The sequence below is a fragment of the Glandiceps talaboti genome, chromosome 6 (assembly GCF_964340395.1).
Source record: "Glandiceps talaboti chromosome 6, keGlaTala1.1, whole genome shotgun sequence".
Lineage (NCBI taxonomy): Eukaryota > Metazoa > Hemichordata > Enteropneusta > Spengelidae > Glandiceps > Glandiceps talaboti.
This window is the reverse complement of record NC_135554.1, coordinates 3,495,763-3,518,929: the sequence shown is the minus strand read 5'-3', so window position 1 is coordinate 3,518,929 and position 23,167 is coordinate 3,495,763. Positions and strand designations below refer to the sequence as shown.

Sequence of the window (23,167 nt, the reverse complement as noted above, 5' to 3'; positions counted from 1 at the left end):
ACACACATTATAGTGTTATGCTACGTGGAATAGAGAACACACATACATGTAGTGTTATGCTACATATGTACCTGATATAGATGTGGAATAGAGAACACACATAGTGTTATGCTACATATGTGGAATAGAGAACACACCTACATGTAGTGTTATGTTACATATGTACCTGATATAGATATGGAATAGAGAACACACATAGTGTTATGTTACATATGTACCTGATATAGATATGGAATAGAGAACACACATAGTGTTATGTTACATATGTACCTGATATAGATATGGAATAGAGAACACACATAGTGTTATGTTACATATGTACCTGATATAGATATGGAATAGAGAACACACATAGTGTTATGTTACATATGTACCTGATATAGATGTGGAATGGAGAACACACATAGTGTTATGTTACATATGTACCTGATATAGATATGGAATAGAGAAGACACATAGTGTTATGTTACATATGTACCTGATATAGATGTGGAATAGAGAAGACACATAGTGTTATGTTACATATGTACCTGATATAGATGTGGAATAGAGAAGACACATAGTGTTATGTTACATATGTACCTGATATAGATGTGGAATAGAGAAGACACATAGTGTTATGTTACATATGTACCTGATATAGATGTGGAATGGAGAAGACACATAGTGTTATGTTACATATGTACCTGATATAGATGTGGAATAGAGAAGACACATAGTGTTATGTTACATATGTACCTGATATAGATGTGGAATGGAGAAGACACATAGTGTTATGTTACATATGTACCTGATATAGATGTGGAATAGAGAAGACACATAGTGTTATGTTACATATGTACCTGATATAGATGTGGAATAGAGAAGACACATAGTGTTATGTTACATATGTACCTGATATAGATGTGGAATAGAGAAGACACATAGTGTTATGTTACATATGTACCTGATATAGATGTGGAATAGAGAAGACACATAGTGTTATGTTACATATGTACCTGATATAGATGTGGAATAGAGAAGACACATAGTGTTATGTTACATATGTACCTGATATAGATGTGGAATAGAGAAGACACATAGTGTTATGTTACATATGTACCTGATATAGATGTGGAATAGAGAAGACACATAGTGTTATGTTACATATGTACCTGATATGTGTTTGTCTTACAACTTGTAATATATTTAGTGACTTTCCTATAGAATTGTATTTCCCATTGTTTCATTTAGTTTGAATACATATATGACAACACTACATGCACAGTACTCATAGACATTCATAAAGTAGCATATATTAACGATAATGTAAGTTGAATTTATCAATATTAACTTAATTCTATGACTTTGATATAAACCCAAAATGTGTATATGCATGTATATGTATAACATATTGGAATATTATGCTAATGTATTCATTATGTTAATAACTTCAGCCAAGGTCACTTGAATTCTGCCATTGTCAGTTTTCAATTATGTAATCTATTCATGGTGATCTGGGTTAGGTCAATTACTAAAACTACTTTATGGACAGTGATTGGTCGCTGTTACTAAACTGTTATATGACTTGTATGAAGGAAAGATATGCAAACAGTGGATTGGAAGTGTAAGAAAAAGTACATTTAAATTCTGAATGGTGAAAATTTAAGTACCTCAGTAATGTAATAAAAAGATGTTCAGTAACTTTCACATTACCTTTAGTCCTTATTATGACAAGCACTACAAGCATGGAATATGGTAGCCTAGAGACTAGTCCTACTTGTAGATGGAGTACCTAAACACTGTGCATCCTGAGGAATTATATACAACAAGCCTATTTCAAGACAGTACATGTGAAATCATTGCATACTAAAATAATAACAAAAGTTGTCCCAGCAGTCAAATAATAGAACTCTATTAACTATCTACCAGTCCTATTTCACTTCTCTTTGATGAAAAAATTCTCTGCTCAGATGACCAAGAATCTCAATGTCAAAACATTTTCCTAATTCTTCAATGCATCCACCTGAATGTATGTAAGCATAATATACATTGTGTGTATGCCACTATATTGGATACACTGTTGAACATGTGTAAGTTAGGGCAGACGTTGAAAACCTACATTGGTAGTGTTTGAAATTATGACAATTTCTGATTTTGTGACTTTTGGTAATTCAAGTGGAGACTTCTCTAGTCAAATATATGTCAAGTGAATAAGTATTTGATTTATTGCTAATATTTGATCACTGGGCATGTTAACTCTTTTAGTTATTGCCATTTCTGGCAAACCCAGTAAAGGTTTCATACCTGGATGTGGCTCTTTGCAAGATGGAGAAACTTTAAGGAGAATTATTGTGAGTCTATAAGCAGTACTATCTATTAGCTAGAGGCTAACCATTAACCATGGCCCTGAATATTTCTTCACAATAATTGGTTGGAGCTAAGTGTCTCCCCTTTCTATGGATCAACTAATGTAATCCACCATATTTACACATACATGTATACCCATGTGATATGCAGTTATCTTTTGCGTGTAATGGTGACTGAAGCAAGTAAAGTCAATATATAGCACTCCTCAAGTTTGTGGAAATGTACAATATATATATATTTATATACATTAACTGTACATCACTCTCTGTGCCAGCCCTGTACTTCACTCTGTGCCAGCCCTGTACTTCACTTTCTGTGCCAGAAATGTACTTCATGCTATAACACATGTACCAGCCCTGTTCTTCACTCTCTGTGCCAGCCCTGTACTTCATTTTCTGTGCCAATAATGTACTTCACTCTCTGTACCAGCCCTGCAGTACTTCATTTTCTGTGCTAGTAATGTACTTCATTAATTGTAGCAGTATCTGTCTTGCAAGACATAGAGTATTAACTCTTAGTATATATGAGGTTATTACATGTACATGCTATCACCTCTTTGTTTATCGCATCAATGGAGTGCAGTTCTGCAATGTGTTGCAAGTCGTAAAAGGAGTGTCACATTTGCTATTGCTATAGAGAGTGAAGTACAGGGCTGGTGTAGAGAGTGAAGTACAGGGCTGGTGTAGAGAGTGAAGTACAAACTAAACAAACGATGATGTGATCCGACAAACAAAGTGGTGATATCGGGTATATATACCATGCAAGAGCCAGGCTCAAGAATATGGAATATATACGCTGGTCATTCCACATCCTGACAATGCATGTCTGTGTCATGACAACACGTGTATATAAGTCATTGTTCTGATGTGTTCGAAATATGAGTCTAAACGCTCAAGATTGACATTACTTTCCATTTTTTTTTTATTACTGCCCATGGTATAATTATATAATTCACCTATATTTTTCTTCATTCAGCCAGAAAATACTTGTGACCTAAGGGTTGTCACTACGAGTCACTAGATAAGTAGTGACAAAGGCCCCTTAGGTCACTCATATTTTACTTGGCTGAACAAAGAAATATATTGGGGAGTACATGTAATATCAAAATATATATTTATCATATAGATATGTCTATGCCCAGGAATTCAAGAAAAATTACAAAAAATGACAAGAGCACAGTCTGCTATGCAGTGTTCTTTGTGCATCGATGTGCAACTGTGCTATCAGGTGACATTCACATGCACATTCTCTGCTGGCCATGTCAACCTGCTTTGGTGAAATGTTTAATGCCATAAGCAGTCCGACATCACTCCAAAACGGGAGTATACAGTATCGATAAACTGCAGTCGCAGTTGAAATGACCCCCTTGTGAACTTGAAATCTGTTGTGCAGGCGTACATAAAGAATTGCATTACATAATGATCCCCACTCATAATTTTCATAGCTTGCTGACTAGCTAGCTCAGCTGATAGCAAACTGAATTGTGTGACCCAGACACAAAAATATGCTCTTAATTTCGTAGTGATCGTCCCAAACGACATAATCTAGCAATTGATAGCACATCTAATTTCAAAAAGTTGTATGTTAGACAATTTTCAGTGGTCCAGAACTGGGTAGTTTTAGCTATTCTTCATTCTCGCTTTGGTTTCCTAAATTAAATACACAGCAAAACTACCAGAATTATGATATTTAATAGGAACTAAACTAAAGCTGGAAAAATACAATGATGATACTTGTGCCTACCCAAACGTTCAATCACTGTCGCTAATAAGTTCACCATAATTGACTAGACTGTATAACATGCAGTCTGGTCTAACAAAATATTTAGTCCGTGTAAAATAGTATCCAGCCAAGGCTTATGTGCATGCATACATATTTATTTATCCTTGATGGCTGTAAAATTTCATCCTCTTAGAAGTGTTAACCAGCCGTTTTGCAGAAACCCCATAGCCTGTTTACCAGATTCACTGCTGAATCCTGTAAAATAGTATCCCCCTAGAGTACCAAGTTTGACTCTTCCAAATTCTGATAGAAAGTAAACATCTTTGTATAATCTATATAACTCTGTCATACATAGCCGATATTCAATGCAACATCTATGCTGGGATCTGTAAAAAAAGTATTTCCATCCCTTCCGAGTAGTAAGTTTGGCACTTCCAAAATTCTTATATATTCAGAATAGTAAGTTGAAAATATCTTGGTAAATCTATACTTTGATACAAATGATGCTTATAGTCAACTGAAAATAATAACTGTCATACATCGCCGAAGCCCGTTTACCATCTTTATTCATATTCACATCAACATCCATGCCCTGACCTGTAATATAGTATCCCACCAAGAATAATATTAAAGTTTGACACTTCCAAATTTCTTTCATTTTCAGAATAGAAACTTGTAAACATCTTTGTAAATCTATACTATTATAACACTGTTATACATAGTCCATATTCACTGCAACATCCTGTACCTGTAAGTACCTATAAAGTATATTACGGTGTACAACATAAAATTTAATCTTGACCGTTTGTGCATGCGCATATACCTTACCCGGATTCTATTTTACAGTGCACTAAAAAAAAACCATTACACCGGGCGTACTTGTTGGACACTGTCAATGTCATCATGTGATACTCATTGTTAGTTGGAAATCTATTGCTCTGGATATGTTTTATACTTTCATTAAAAAAACTTCATTTCATTGGAAATACCATGTCATTTTATACATTTATTTCTCGTAAACTTAAAAACTATTTTGCATTGAAACAGCAATCATAATTTATTAATTATGTTTGAATGAAAAAACACTAGGTATCAAACCGCCTTTGCTTGGTGCTGTCGTCCATGTACATATACAAGTACACATGGTGACACAAAAGTTTTCCACATTTTTCCCCATTGTCCAATCCCCATGTATTATAAATCAATGGAAAGCTTACTTTCCGTACTGCAACCTTACAAAAAATATCTTTTTGAAGACAAAAATACATTGAGAAAAGCACTGTCAAATGAGACATTGATTGCTTGATGATCAAGCGGCAAAAAACAAAGGAATTTTCAAGTAATTTTGATTGCTCATATCTGATGAATAATTGAATCTAATAAGCTGGAAATCAACGGATTTATAAAGCTGTCCATCAGTGAGATATTTACGTTCTAATAAAGTCCAAGATATGTCTCTAGAGCTATGAACATAGGCAGAAATGTACCCATGGTGGAACCTTCCTCGAACCAAGTTCGTGACTTCTGTATTATCTCATTAATATTCATGAGTTCAGAAAACCTCCAACTGTGGAGAGTTTGTAACCTCCCATTTTGTGTGTAACTTTTCATAATTAGTACAAAATACAAGTTTGGTAGTAGAGTAATCAAGCTCTCTAAAAGTTTCAGAAGATGCTTTAATATGTTAATAAAACGAGATGGACGACTGGAAGCAAAGCTTCTGCAGTACTACTTGTAGTGTGGTATGTGCACGTGGTGTAGCACACAAACATGTAGTGTGGTATGTGTACATGGTGTAGCACACACAAACATGTAGTGTAGTATGTGCACGTGGTGTAGCACACAAACATGTAGTGTGGTATGTGTACATGGTGTAGCACACACAAACATGTAGTGTGGTATGTGCACATGGTGTAGCACACACAAACATGTAGTGTGGTATGTGTACATGGTGTAGCACACACAAACATGTAGTGTGGTATGTGTACATGGTGTAGCACACACAAACATGTAGTGTAGTATGTGTACATAGTGTAGCACACACAAACATGTAGTGTGGTATGTGTACATGGTGTAGCACACACAAACATGTAGTAGAATGATTGTTCTGGGTAGAGGTATATGATAACATAAAATATTATCACTATTATAATACTGATAGCAGCAGTATGTCTGACAGCATCAATGCATAGACGCTTGATGTGATGTCAAAAAATGTGAAATATCAACAACAAAATATCTCTCAGCTGACGGCACCTTTTTAGAAAAAATATAAAGGCATGAAGATGTGCAAAAATATGTTCACTTTTTTATCATTCATTGATTTTAGCCTTTTGATCGTTTGTATTCATTTGATGTCAATTTATCAAAATGTCCATTCTATGTGCTAACAATATGATGAAACATTGAATGCAGTGACAGTCACAGATGGTCTGTAGTCATGTTTATTTATTACTGACATTCTGACCTTTGACCTCTGAATTGTAAAGTAAGTTTACTAGGAATAACTACATTATACTAAAATGAACACAACGGTGATGTCACATAAATCAACAATTCTAGCCCATATTCCACTAACTTTATTTTGTAAACTAAGTACATGTAAGTGCTCCCGAATTGAGTGCAAAGTTGTATACAATATTCTATTAAAGTATTAGTGTGGAATGAGTGCAATTTTTATACAATATTCTTTAAATTTACAATTAAATTTAATGTATGTGTATTAGTGCAGAATGTTATTCAAGTTATAGCTTAATTCAAGAAGTTTGCATCCGAAATGAGTGACATTCCATTCGAATAATGTAAAATAATTAAAACGTTTTTGTCACACTGAACTGACATGCAGTGGTGTAGAGAAGTGTGTGTGTGTGCGTGTGTGTGTGTGTGTGTGTGTGTGTGTGTGTGTGTGTGTGTGTGTGTGTGTGTGTGTGTGTGTGTGAGAGAGTTCAGTTATAAAACTGCTTCATTGAAAATTTGTGCATATGATGTTGGTCAAAAAGATCAAAAACTATATGTACTTGAAGGATTAATCTGAAATTTGACCTGAGTGTTTCTCGGGGTGTCTAGATGAAGAATTGTTCATGGAGCATATTTCATTATGTAAGTCTGTATCTTCCATGAAGACATACATGTATGTACAAATGGGTTCCAAAACTGAACAGCACATCGAATATGCTGTTCAGTTTTGGAACCCACACTACAAAAAAGACATTGACCTTCTCGAAAAAATACAAAGGCGAGCTACAAAGCTGATACCAGAACTGAGAAATTTAAGTTATGCAGATAGACTGAGGACACTAAATATAACCACTTTGGAAGAACGAAGGCGGAGAGGTGACTTGATTCAAGTGTTTCGATTAATCAAGGGATTTGATAAAAGTGACTATGAGCTATTATTTAAGCCGATCACCAAACCAACAGGACAAGAGGTCACTCATTAAAACTTGTTAAATCTACAGTTAGGCTGGATACTAGGAAATATTTCTTCTCTCAGCGTGTCATATCTCAATGGAACAATTTACCAGAACACATCATCCAATCCAAAACTATTGTGAACGTTAAAATTAGACTGGACCAGTACATGAACACTACAAGGGATTATATGAGCCTTTGAGGCTTTCTTCCCTGTCTTAATTGCCATGGTTAATTTACAACTATGGCTATCACATTAACTCACTTTAAGTGTATAGTATATCACATCATTACATAATTTATGATATGTACCTGTGATTACTTTCAACAACACAGTTTTGTTTGGGATAAAGTATGTAATAATGACAACACTCCATGATACCTGAGTACCAGTGTAGATATTCAGAGGTATTTGAATTTGTGCTTGCAATGTTTTCTGCTGCACATTCACTGATCACTACCCTGAGAATATGAAAAGGGAAGCTTTAGCTCTTTTTGCAAATACCCTGATCCAGACTGGAAGTTGTACCACATTTGGTTCTGTCACATTATTTAAATCACTTTTACTGGTAGTTTGTGTGAAATGTCATTAGTTTCTTAACATTAGAACTTTCTATACCGATATGTAGCTGTCTATAGATTGTTGAAAGGAAAAAGAACCAGTCCAATGTTGAATATAATAGTTATTGTAACATATACTTACATATACTAAGTGCTATATATGTTATACATTTCAGGTCACCCACAATGGACCTGGACACTGCCTTGGAAGAAAGTCAAATAGTTATCAACCTGTTTCTCAATAACCACTTCAATGAAGCAAAGAAACGTGTACAACCATGGTAAGTAAAGCTACATGTATAGTATAAGAAGTGGATAAGAGACTAGTCTAACTCTAATGATGTGAATTAACCACTTACAATCTAAAGTCAAGAGTGCACAGTCATGTACTCACATAGTAATCAAAACGTGTCCACTGCTATTGTTCTTATCAATAAATAATCATTGGCAAAGTGTACCAATGTATTCAGAATCATATACAACATACCTACATAAATGTACATATGTATGTCTTTCCAGCTACCTGTCCATACACACACACACACACACACACACACACACACACACACACACACACACACACACCTCCCTACCTACATGTACCTACCTACCTACATGTACCTACCTACCTACAGACATACATACATGTTGACTTTGATAACATATCAAATTTTATAAGTACAAATCATAGGATGAATTCAATATAAACAAAGAAAACAAAAAAGTATATGAAATGATATTGACTAAATGACTACTGACTTTAAATCCAGCATTTATACAATATCTTGAAAACTATGGTACATTTATAATTAGTTAGTTAGTTAGTTAGTTAGTTAGTTAGTTAGTTAGTTAGTTAGTTAGTTAGTTAGTTAGTTAGTTAGTTAGAAACAACATATAATGTCCTACCAAATGTACATCATTATCACCTCAACACTAGTCAGATTGCATGGGATAATGTGTTGTATCTTACAGACAATGATAGATTTGAATTCCAATGTATGCATTCAGGATGAGTGGAGTTGACCTTGACTTTGACCTTCCGTTTATTTCTTAGAGCATTTGACACTGTGTGTAATATACCTGTTGTAAAATTGATATGTGTCATATAGCTATAAACATCTACTAAAGATATAATATTTACCAGTAATGCTAAATGCACAATTAATTTCAATGTTGTACAGAGACCAATTAATCAGTATTAATACAGAGGGCATATATAGTGTTGCAGCCAGAGAGGGTTTTTTGGTCACTTGACACACATTTTTTCGACATGACCCACAATTTTGGAAAATTTGAAAAATTGTATGCAAATATGTTTAGCAATATGACCACGCCTATAGCAACAGCCAAATGATTGTGTATATTACATATAATTAACAACAGGTTTGGATAGGCAACTGCATAATTATTCAGTGAATACATGTGATGTATGTAGCATGGATCAGCATGTGGGTAATATTTTTAAAAACTGCAGTTGTGCTACAATGCCATTGGCACTCTTTTATAATGTCCCAAACAATTTTTATGATGACTCAGAAAATGAAAGTCTCATGACACTATGTCCCACTCTTTCAAAAGGCTGGCTGTAACACTGCATATATTGTATGTATCACTATATTAACAATGTATGTAAGTTTAACTAATGTGATGTTTTCAAGTGTCACCAAACTTGGTTAGGATGATTTCTTTTCAAGGCTGACTTCATCATACATGTACATTTGAATATTGTCATCAATACAGCTGTAAAAAATTGTGGACTTGTAAAGTAACAGATGATGTGTACATACAACTGGAAAACATGCTGTTAGAATCTATATATAGAATACAGTATAATTTCTAAATTTAAACAATTCTACTCAATTTGATGGCTACAAACACTCAATGTATGAATTAATGAAAGTCAAGCCATTATGTCCAACTAAAGTAAAACAAACCATTACATTCACATGTAGATTATTTCTACATTTTACATGTTTGTAGACTTTTCTACATTTTACATGTATGTAGACTTTTTCTACATTTTACATGTATGTAGACTTTTTCTACATTTTACATGTATGTAGACTGTATGTAGACTTTTCTACATTTTACATGTATGTAGACTTTTTCTACAGTTTATATGTATGTAGACTTTTTCTACATTTTACATGTATGTAGACTTTTTCTACATTTTACATGTATGTAGACTTTTTCTACATTTAACATGTATGTAGACTGTATGTAGACTTTTTCTACATTTTACATGTATGTAGACTTTTTCTACATTTTACATGTATGTAGACTGTATGTAGACTTTTTCTACATTTTACATGTATGTAGACTTTTTCTACATTTTACATGTATGTAGACTTTTTCTACATTTAACATGTATGTAGACTGTATGTAGACTTTTTCTACAGTTTACATGTATGTAGACTTTTTCTACATTTTACATGTATGTAGACTTTTTCTACATTTTACATGTATGTAGACTTTTTCTACATTTAACATGTATGTAGACTGTATGTAGACTTTTTCTACAGTTTACATGTATGTAGACTTTTTCTACATTTTACATGTATGTAGACTTTTTCTACATTTTACATGTATGTAGACTTTTTCTACATTTAACATGTATGTAGACTTTTTCTACATTTTACATATATGTAGACTTTTTCTACAGTTTACATGTATGTAGACTTTTTCTACATTTTACATGTATGTAGACTTTTTCTACATTTTACATGTATGTAGACTTTTTCTACATTTAACATGTATGTAGACTGTATGTAGACTTTTTCTACATTTTACATGTAGACTTTTTCTACATTTAACATATATGTAGACTTTTTCTACAGTTTACATGTATGTAGACTTTTTCTACATTTTACATGTATGTAGACTTTTTCTACATTTTACATGTATGTAGACTTTTTCTACATTTAACATGTATGTAGACTGTATGTAGACTTTTTCTACATTTTACATGTAGACTTTTTCTACATTTAACATATATGTAGACTTTTTCTACAGTTTACATGTATGTAGACTTTTTCTACATTTTACATGTATGTAGACTTTTTCTACATTTTATATGTATGTAGACTTTTTCTACATTTAACATGTATGTAGACTGTATGTAGACTTTTTCTACATTTTACATGTATGTAGACTTTTTCTACATTTTACATGTATGTAGACCTTTTCTACATTTTACATGTATGTAGACTTTTTCTACATTTAACATGTATGTAGACTGTATGTAGACTTTTTCTACATTTTACATGTAGACTTTTTCTACATTTTACATGTATGTAGACTTTTTCTACATTTTACATGTATGTAGACTTTTTCTACATTTTATATGTATGTAGACTTTTTCTACATTTAACATGTATGTAGACTTTTTCTACATTTTACATGTATGTAGACTTTTTCTACATTTTACATGTATGTAGACTTTTTCTACATTTTACATGTATGTAGACTTTTTCTACATTTTACATGTATGTAGACTTTTTCTACATTTAACATGTATGTAGACTGTATGTAGACTTTTTCTACATTTTACATGTATGTAGACTTTTTCTACAGTTTACATGTATGTAGACTTTTTCTACATTTAACATGTATGTAGACTGTATGTAGACTTTTTCTACATTTTACATGTATGTAGACTTTTTCTACAGTTTACATGTATGTAGACTTTTTCTACATTTTATATGTATGTAGACTTTTTCTACATTTTACATGTATGTAGACTTTTTCTACATTTTACATGTATGTAGACTTTTTCTACATTTTACATGTATGTAGACTTTTTCTACATTTAACATGTATGTAGACTGTATGTAGACTTTTTCTACAGTTTATATGTATGTAGACTTTTTCTACATTTTACATGTATGTAGACTTTTTCTACATTTAACATGTATGTAGACTGTATGTAGACTTTTTCTACATTTTATATGTATGTAGACTTTTTCTACATTTTACATGTATGTAGACTTTTTATAATGTAAGAGTTTGATGATACTTGTATATGTATATATTGTGTGAAAAGTGAAAGTTGCTGTTTTTAGATGATTTGATGATATTTTGTAAGATTAATCTTTATCTAATGTTCTAATCTTTCATTTAAAAACTAATATCAGTTATTTGTCAATGAAGTGAACACATTCACCTCGAATAAAACACATAGAAGGGAGCAGGGAAAACGTAGACATTTTTCCATGTTACTAGGGTTCCCAGCCCTACTGTGCATTCCCTCCTTATTCCTTTAAATACTCTTTTATAGCAGCCAGTGTGTCATTTAAGCAATACATGTTTTAATTGTCTGACAGGGCCAATTCCAGTTTTTACCATGCATTATGCCATGGTACTATAATGTACATTCAAGCAGCTATGACGTTTGAATCCAGACATATAGAGAATGCTGTGGAAGCTGTCAAGAATTCATTGGATATATGTAATAAACATAGAAAGAAGGTATCCAGATTAAAATGGAGTAAAACAGACTATAACACTTACAGTGATAGTAAGTATATGATGTTTTATTATCAGTGGTAGACATTGTAGCGATTCTAATCAGATGTCAGGTTATTTTGTTCTAAATTTATACACAGAAAGTTAAATTTGCATAAATTCTGCCTACTAAACTATACATCATTGTGTACATGATAATTTCACATTCAGTATTTCAAGAATGTACAGATATTTCCATCGTCATTTCTGTTAGAATGTAATATATAAACATTCAAATACCTTTTGTATACATGTAGACATTTTACATTCAGGGCTATATCTAATGTATTGCAAATTTTTAAAGCCATGTAACCTGCAGCCAGACATGTCTCATTTTAGGATATGTAATCACCTTGAAGTTGGTATTGTTTACATTAAACATTGGTATAATAATAGAATGCCAAATGTTGGACATTATAGTTGTAAATGTCATTAGTTGGTAGTGGTGGTGATACTTTTACCAGTGGACATGTATAGAAATCAATGATTTAAATGATTGAAGTGAACTTTTTATGTATTACACTGCACTAACTATTACCTTTTGATGGACTAACTCTTAAAAAACAAAAATGAAAATGAAACTATGAACAGGTCTTAACCTCGGCTACAACATATGCATAAGATGACGACGACGTCAGATGATGAAGACAACGACAACGACAAGCTGCACAGTGTATCTTAATGTGTTCAAACTGTAATCTGTACTTTATAAGATGATATGAGAGCACCACATACCATGTGAATGCAAGTGTGGCATACTTGGGGTATTTACATGAGTGCTTGCAGTGTTCTCTGCACCCATTACTTTCAGGAGCGTAGCAAGTGAAAGTGCAGCAGAAAACATTGCAAGCATGAGTGCAAATACCCCTGAGTACCCACACTGGAAGTTGGAACTCACGTGGCTGAGGTTCTGCCTGGAGGGGATTTTTTCATTGTGTTCTGTCTGTCCATGCGTGCATGCATGCATACATGCATATGAACATGTATGTGCATGTGTTCACCCTCATATCCCTGGCGTACAATGACTGATATTGCACTGCAGTGAAAATACCACTAGTATGTGTGCACACCAGTGTAAATAATCTCTTGTGCATATGTAATAATGTACAGTACAGTTCATTGTCAAATAAATATTTTATACATTTGTGAATATTAAATTGATATGAAATGACATTTCTTAAAGTTTATTTTTAAAATCAGTTTGAGTACTATCCAAACAGAAATGAAAACATTTAGTAATATTTGTGTAAATTTTTTTCTATCCTTTTTCTTGCTATAGTTGAAGTTCATGCTGAACTATGTTATGCTGAGTGCTTACTACAAAGAGCTCTACTCTTATTTATCCAGGATGAAAATCTAGTTAATTTTGTCAAAGGAGGACTAAAGATAAGAGCCTGTTATAACTCATATAAGTAAGTTCATTTATTCTACCTTGTACATGTATATAGTTGATAAATCATTCCCATCATACATCACATGGAATTCCATGCTTCGTATCTCATTTATATCTCAATTTTAAAGAAAGGGGACAGTCTTGGATTATCTGTTAGTTCATGGAATGAAACCCCTGTGGACATACTTGCAGGAAATTACACAGCTTAAGACTCTTGAGTATTGAGGTCAGAGATAAAAACTGATTAGCAATTTAATATTTACAATTACTGCAATGTCAGTATGAGAATGGTACAGTGACTCACTTTTATAAATGAGCCCCCAATACATTGTACATGGGTAACACTTGGAGGGTGATTAACCTTGGGTCCATCATCCATCCATCCATCCATCCATCCATCCATCCATCCCTAACTATATGTCTAATATGCATGTCAGTTCCATTCAAATTTGGCACAATGGTGACATACCAGTGGAAGCATATATGCACCTTGTACTTTCCTGACCATTTCAAATTTGTCAACATGACAGACATTTTGTTGCAGTAATCTTAGTACAATACCTGTAACTCAGAACTATATTAATTAAATTTCTACCCTATATTACAACCCACAAGTCAGAAACTATAATACATAGAGACTCCAATTAAATGACTACCCTTCATTACAACCCATGCATAACACTAAAGTAAGTGATTCCACTAAATTGTAGCGTTCCTAATATGTATGTGGTTAGTCTAGTATTTGGCCCTTCTAATGTTGTCAATTTGTAAACAATATTGCCAACTGATGTATACACAGCTGATTGATTACAGAACATGATGACAGATTTCCTAGTGTGATAGCATAACTGGGATTGCCCTGTCCTCATATGAATAAATTTGAAACCAATTTTAACTGAATCGATTCAGTTCAGTCTGTTCAAAGCCAGTTTATGTCCCAACGTGAAGTTAAAGGTGAGCTAGCAATGGATTTGAACCAATTTGCTTTTTTAAATTAACATCCTGTCCCCACACATCAAATTTGATTTGGTTTACTTCTGCATCCTGTCCCCACATGTGACATCAGAGTTGATTTGGTTTACTTTAGATTTGATGACATAGTCATTAAATACAGTGGATTATTACTATGACGATGTGCCATTCAACATGGATTATTTCGTGGGAACTAAATGCATTATGTGAAATATTCATCAATCATGAGCAACATGACCCATAAAGGTTGACATGTACACACTAGATTGGACTTGGTGTGTTCACACTAGATTGGACTTGGTGTGTTCACACTAGATTGGACTTGGTGTGTTCACACTAGATTGGACTTGGTGTCTTCACACTAGATTGGACTTGGTGTCTTCACACTAGATTGGACTTGATGTGTTCACACTAGATTGGACTTGGTGTGTTCACACTAGATTGGACTTGGTGTGTTCACACTAGATTGGACTTGATGTGTTCACACTAGATTGGACTTGACATGTACACACTAGATTGGACTTGATGTGTTCACACTAGCTTGGACTTGATGTGTTCACACTAGATTGGACTTGGTGTGTTCACACTAGATTGGACTTGATGTGTACACACTAGATTGGACTTGGTGTGTTCACACTAGATTGGACTTGGTGTCTTCACACTAGATTGGACTTGGTGTCTTCACACTAGATTGGACTTGATGTGTTCACACTAGATTGGACTTGGTGTGTTCAACCTAGATTGGACTTGGTGTGTTCACACTAGATTGGACTTGGTGTGTTCACACTAGATTGGACTTGGTGTGTTCACACTAGATTGGACTTGATGTGTACACACTAGATTGGACTTGATGTGTTCACACTAGATTGGACTTGGTGTGTTCACACTAGATTGGACTTGATGTGTACACACTAGATTGGACTTGGTGTGTTCACACTAGATTGGACTTGGTGTGTTCACACTAGATTGGACTTGATGTGTTCACACTAGATTGGACTTGATGTGTTCACACTAGATTGGACTTGGTGTGTACACACTAGATTGGACTTGATGTGTTCACACTAGATTGGACTTGGTGTGTTCACACTAGATTGGACTTGATGTGTACACACTAGATTGGACTTGATGTGTTCAGACTAGATTGGACTTGGTGTGTTCACACTAGATTGGACTTGATGTGTACACACTAGATTGGACTTGATGTGTACACACTAGATTGGACTTGATGTGTACACACTAGATTGGACTTGATGTGTACACACTAGATTGGACTTGGTGTGTTCACACTAGATTGGACTTGATGTGTACACACTAGATTGTACTTGGTGTGTTCACACTAGATTGGACTTGATGTGTTCACACTAGATTGGACTTGGTGTGTTCACACTAGATTGGACTTGATGTGTACACACTAGATTGTACTTGGTGTGTTCACACTAGATTGGACTTGGTGTGTTCACACTAGATTGGACTTGGTGTGTTCACACTAGATTGGACTTGGTGTGTTCACACTAGATTGGACTTGGTGTGTTCACACTAGATTGGACTTGATGTGTTCACACTAGATTGGACTTGGTGTGTTCACACTAGATTGGACTTGGTGTTTTCACACTAGATTGGACTTGATGTGTTCACACTAGATTGGACTTGATGTGTTCACACTAGATTGGACTTGGTGTGTTCACACTAGATTGGACTTGGTGTGTTCACACTAGATTGGACTTGATGTGTTCACACTAGATTGGACTTGATGTGTTCACTAGATTGGACTTGGTGTGTTCACTAGATTGGACTTAACATGTACACACTAGATTGGACTTGGTGTGTTCACACTAGATTGGACTTGGTGTGTTCACACTAGATTGGACTTGATGTGTTCACACTAGATTGGACTTGATGTGTACACACTAGATTGGACTTGGTGTGTTCACACTAGATTGGACTTGGTGTGTTCACACTAGATTGGACTTGGTGTGTTCACACTAGATTGGACTTGGTGTGTTCACACTAGATTGGACTTGGTGTGTTCACACTAGATTGGACTTGGTGTGTTCACACTAGATTGGACTTGGTGTGTTCACACTAGATTGGACTTGGTGTGTTCACACTAGATTGGACTTGATGTGTTCACTAGATTGGACTTGGTGTGTTCACACTAGATTGGACTTGGTGTGTTCACACTAGATTGGACTTGATGTGTTCACACTAGATTGGACTTGGTGTGTACACACTAGATTGGACTTGATGTGTTCACACTAGATTGGACTTGATGTGTACACACTAGATTGGACTTGATGTGTTCACACTAGATTGGACTTGGTGTGTTCACTAGATTGGACTTGGTGTGTTCACACTAGATTGGACTTGATGTGTTCACACTAGATTGGACTTGGTGTGTACACACTAGATTGGACTTGGTGTGTTCACACTAGATTGGACTTGATGTGTTCACACTAGATTGGACTTGGTGTGTTCACACTAGATTGGACTTGACATGTATACACTAGATTGGACTTGGTGTGTTCACACATCATTTATCAATGATTTTGCTAATGTTTGGAAAGTGTGAAACAGGAATTGAGAATGTAGTGAAACATGCATAGATAATTTCCATACATTGTAGGAAATATTTTCTCTACCATGTATCCATAATTTTGGTAAAATAAGTGGAGAACTGTAGCACATTTTACCTGGTAGGGAACTCTGGTAACTACCTCTGTTGTGTAGTGACTATTTTTATGTGTATAATGTTGTCAAACAAGATAGCTACATACTTATTAAAAACTTAACTATGATTTTTTTTTGTAGAGAATGTCGTCACATGATCGAGAAACGTACCTGGATAGATGACAGATCTAAAAAGCAGTTTGAAAGTGGTGTTAGATTAGGTATTGGTACATTTAATTTGGTAAGTTCAGTATATGTAATTCCAATTAACTTGTCTATGCTTATCATCAAATAGTATTTAATTTGTAAATTTCTAGATAACAGTCAATATTTTCATATCTTAATAACTTTGTGTGTAATTGTTTAAAATTTGATTGAGATTGTCAGTTCCATCATTCAGTCAGTATTACACAGACATATTGTGATAGTTTGACAGGACGGTATATTGTGATAGTTTGATAGGACGGTATATTGTGATAGTTTGACAGGACGGTATATTGTGATAGTTTGACAGGACGGTATATTGTGATAGTTTGACAGGACGGTATATTGTGATAGTTTGACAGGACGGTATATTGTGATAGTTTGACCGGACAGTATATTGTGATAGTTTGATAGGACGGTATATTGTGATAAATTGACAGGACGGTATATTGTGATAGTTTGATAGGACGGTATATTGTGATAGTTTGACCGGACGGTATATTGTGATAGTTTGACAGGACGGTATATTGTGATAAATTGACAGGACGGTATATTGTGATAGTTTGACAGGATGGTATATTGTGATAAATTGACAGGACGGTATATTGTGATAGTTTGACAGGACGGTATATTGTGATAGTTTGACAGGACGGTATATTGTGATAGTTTGATAGGATGGTATATTGTGATAAATTGATAGGACGGTATATTGTGATAGTTTGACAGGACGGTATATTGTGATAGTTTGACAGGACGGTATATTGTGATAAATTGATAGGACGGTATATTGTGATAGTTTGATAGGACGGTATATTGTGATAGTTTGACAGGACGGTATATTGTGATAAATTGACAGGACGGTATATTGTGATAGTTTGATAGGACGGTATATTGTGATAGTTTGACAGGACGGTATATTGTGATAAATTGATAGGGCGGTATATTGTGATAGTTTGACAGGACGGTATATTGTGATAAATTGATAGGACGGTATATTGTGATAGTTTGACAGGACGGTATATTGTGATAGTTTGACAGGACGGTATATTGTGATAAATTGACAGGACGGTATATTGTGATAGTTTGACAGGACGGTATATTGTGATAGTTTGATAGGACGGTATATTGTGATAGTTTGACAGGACGGTATATTGTGATAAATTGATAGGACGGTATATTGTGATAGTTTGATAGGACGGTATATTGTGATAGTTTGATAGGACGGTATATTGTGATAGTTTGACAGGACGGTATATTGTGATAAATTGATAGGACGGTATATTGTGATAGTTTGACAGGACGGTATATTGTGATAGTTTGACAGGACGGTATATTGTGATAAATTGATAGGACGGTATATTGTGATAGTTTGACAGGACGGTATATTGTGATAAATTGATAGGACGGTATATTGTGATAGTTTGACAGGACGGTATATTGTGATAGTTTGACAGGACGGTATATTGTGATAGTTTGACAGGACGGTATATTGTGATAGTTTGACAGGACGGTATATTGTGATAGTTTGACAGGACGGTATATTGTGATAGTTTGACAGGACGGTATATTGTGATAGTTTGATAGGACGGTATATTGTGATAGTTTGACCGGACGGTATATTGTGATAGTTTGACAGGACGGTATATTGTGATAGTTTGACAGGACGGTATATTGTGATAAATTGACAGGACGGTATATTGTGATAAATTGACAGGACGGTATATTGTGATAGTTTGATAGGACGGTATATTGTGATAGTTTGACAGGACGGTATATTGTGATAGTTTGACAGGACGGTATATTGTGATAGTTTGACAGGACGGTATATTGTGATAGTTTGATAGGACGGTATATTGTGATAAATTGACAGGACGGTATATTGTGATAGTTTGACAGGACGGTATATTGTGATAGTTTGATAGGACGGTATATTGTGATAGTTTGATAGGACGGTATATTGTGATAGTTTGACAGGACGGTATATTGTGATAGTTTGATAGGACGGTATATTGTGATAGTTTGACAGGACAGTATATTGTGATACTGTGAACCGGAAAATTATTCGCGCATTTTTAATTTCGCGCAATTTCGCGCTCGACCGTGACCGCGAAATTAAAACTGCGCGGATGTACTTGTGTGCGCCCCCATGCGGCAAGTATTTAACTTCTTTCTTTTTTGTTACAATCACTCCGTATACAACCACACACGGTACACGCAAACACACTGACACACGAGTTTTCAGACAACACCCAATAAAGTATTTGCAACGAAGTTTTACAAAGAATTATGAATCTTTATTTCCAATTTTGCATAGAATCTCAGAGGAGTACTGCTGATAAGACCCTCGCTTCCGTTTTGTAGAACCGTTGTTTGTTTTGATGAGGCACGCATCGATGTTTTCGTTGACCTCGACATGTAGATAATTGACTTTGTGACCTTTTGAACTTCATTCCAAAAAGATGCAAAACAGAGACACTGACGTGATTTGATTAGTGTTTCACCAGACTGTACAATATTGACGCATGTGTGTTGGCGGCTCCTGCTTTGAGGCTGTGAGCTACCCGACTTTTGTATTGTGTGATCTGGTAACTTGTTTAGTACATAATTGAACAAATTAACACCTACATTTGTCACAAGTCAACGTGTCACAGTATCTTCGCAGTTGGAAACAATAGAGCACTGCAACTGACGGATGCCGACAGAGCAATACTGCCCATCAATCAGTGTCAAATTTCATTGTTCTCAGCTCAACGTATTGTTTATGTTCACACAAAAAATCCACTGACGGCCTTGCGCGAAAATTAAACTGCGCGTAATCACCGTGATCTCCCAAAGCGCGAAAATAAGACTGCGCAATAATTTTCCGGTTCACAGTAGTTTGATAGGACGGTATATTGTGATAGTTTGACAGGACGGTATATTGTGATAGTTTGACAGGACGGTATATTGTGATAGTTTGACAGGACGGTATATTGTGATAGTTTGACCGGACGGTATATTGTGATAGTTTGACAGGACGGTATATTGTGATAGTTTGACAGGACGGTATATTGTGATAGTTTGACAGGACGGTATATTGTGATAGTTTGACAGGACGGTATATTGTGATAGTTTGACAGGATGGTATATTGTGATAAATTGACAGGACGGTATATTGTGATAGTTTGACAGGACGGTATATTGTGATAGTTTGACAGGACGGTATATTGTGATAGTTTGACAGGACGGTATATTGTGATAGTTTGACAGGACGGTATATTGTGATAGTTTGATAGGATTGTATATTGTGATAGTTTGACAGGACAGTATATTGTGATAGTTTGACAGGACGGTATATTGTGATAAATTGACAGGACGGTATATTGTGATAGTTTGACAGGACGGTATATTGTGATAGTTTGACAGGACGGTATATTGTGATAGTTTGACAGGACGGTATATTGTGATAAATTGACAGGACGGTAGTATGTGTGTATGTTATCATTATAGCCCTATCAGAGAGATAGTATAATTATTCAATTTTTCTTCTCACCAGATGATTTCAATGTTACCAACCAAGATTCTGAAACTACTGGAGTTTGTAGGTTTCTCAGGGAATAGAGTAAGTACATGTCATCATCCATTGAAATCTTGAGATCCCTGGAGATGACAACTATACAAGGAGAAATTAAGAAGCCTTGATTAATATCCATGGTAATATGTCACTTTGAATGATGATTTACAATTAGTGTGTCTTTCAATTCATTGATACAATTGGAACCAAAAGATTGACAGTTACACAAACTGACATCCTGATATGTTATAATAGTCAGCTTTCTTTCCTTGTCTCTTCACAGGAATTAGGTTTGTCAGAGTTAGAGAAAGGTCGGCAAATGGAAAACACTCTTAGAAGTTCTTTATGTACTACAGTTCTTCTTGGCTATCATAGTATAATCAGTTTTGCTATTGGTATGTTACTATATTATTATTATTTGTTATTATTATTTGTTGTATTCAATTTGAAGTTTTGTTCTAAACACAACTTGAAAATTTACCTGAAATTTTCAACTGCACACTTCAGTCTTTGTCACCCTTATTAGGCTCATGTGTCTTCAAGGTCATGTGTACTAATAGTGGGTCAATCTGTTCACAAAGACTGAAGTGTGTAGTCGAAAATTTCAGGTAAATTTTCAAGTTGTGTTTGGAACAAAACTTCAAATTGAATACTATGGTTTACCAACACAGAGAAATTTCTATTTGAAGTTTATTATTTATTGTTTATATTGTATATTAGCTATCTCAGTTTTATATTTGATGTGCTATAGGCATAATGTATAGCTATCTCAGTTTTAACACAATAGTTGCTGTGCTATAGGCATAATAAAGAGAGAGAGAAAGAGAGAGAGAAAGAGAGAAAGAGAGAGAGAGAGAGAGAGAGCGAGAGAGAGACACACACAGAGACAGAGACAGAGACAGATAGAGACACAGATAGATAGACAGACAGACAGATAGGCAGACAGAGACAGACAGACAGAGGCAGAGAGATACAGACAGACAGCGTACCCTACATTTAACCCATACAGCGTGGATAATTAAGTACTTACGCAATTTGAACATATATGTGTCTCATTTATCTTTTTCACAGAGAGAGAGAGAGTGTGTGTGTATGTGTGTGTGTGTGTGTGTGTGTGTGTGTGTGTGTGTGTGTGTCTGTCTGTCTGTCTGTCTGTCTGTCTGTCTGTCTGTCTGCATATGTCTGTGTCTGTGTCTGTTTGTGCATTACTTGGTATGTCTTGATTATGGATTGTTCAGGGCAAAGTGATATCATTTCATTCACTAGGTACTGGAGATGGAGATATTGAATACTCAAACCGAATTCTGAAGCCGTGCCTTGAATTGTTTCCTAACGGTGCAATCTTTTTATTCTATGCTGGTAGACTTCATGAAATACAAGCTAACACAGTAGATGTAAGTAGTAGACTCACTAACTCTATACTGGTAGACTTCATGAAATACAAGCTAACACAGTAGATGTAAGTAGTAGACTCACTAACTCTATGCTGGAAGACTTCATGAAATACAAGCTAACACAGTAGGTGTAAGTAGTAGACTCACTAACTCTATACTGGTAGACTTCATGAAATACAAGCTAACACAGTAGATGTAAGTAGTAGACTCACTAACTCTATACTGGTAGACTTCATGAAATACAAGCTAACACAGTAGATGTAAGTAGTAGACTCACTAACTCTATACTGGTAGACTTCATGAAATACAAGCTAACACAGTAGATGTAAGTAGTAGACTCACTAACTCTATGCTGGTAGACTTCATGAAATACAAGCTAACACAGTAGATGTAAGTAGTAGACTCACTAACTCTATGCTGGTAGACTTCATGAAATAC

At 34.8% G+C, this 23,167-nt stretch overlaps 1 protein-coding gene across 2 annotated transcripts in view; it reads left to right on the top strand.

The window, feature by feature from the left end:
* LOC144436283 (tetratricopeptide repeat protein 39B-like) overlaps window positions 1–23,167 on the top strand; it is a 45,605-nt gene that overhangs the window by 12,327 nt on the left and 10,111 nt on the right. For both annotated transcript variants that reach the window (XM_078125030.1, XM_078125029.1), the window contains 7 exons: window positions 8,220–8,324; window positions 12,366–12,559; window positions 13,826–13,958; window positions 17,720–17,819; window positions 21,318–21,383; window positions 21,619–21,730; window positions 22,602–22,729. In XM_078125030.1, coding sequence (XP_077981156.1) covers window positions 8,220–8,324; window positions 12,366–12,559; window positions 13,826–13,958; window positions 17,720–17,819; window positions 21,318–21,383; window positions 21,619–21,730; window positions 22,602–22,729 — 838 coding nt within the window. The remainder of the gene's footprint in view (window positions 1–8,219; window positions 8,325–12,365; window positions 12,560–13,825; window positions 13,959–17,719; window positions 17,820–21,317; window positions 21,384–21,618; window positions 21,731–22,601; window positions 22,730–23,167) is intronic.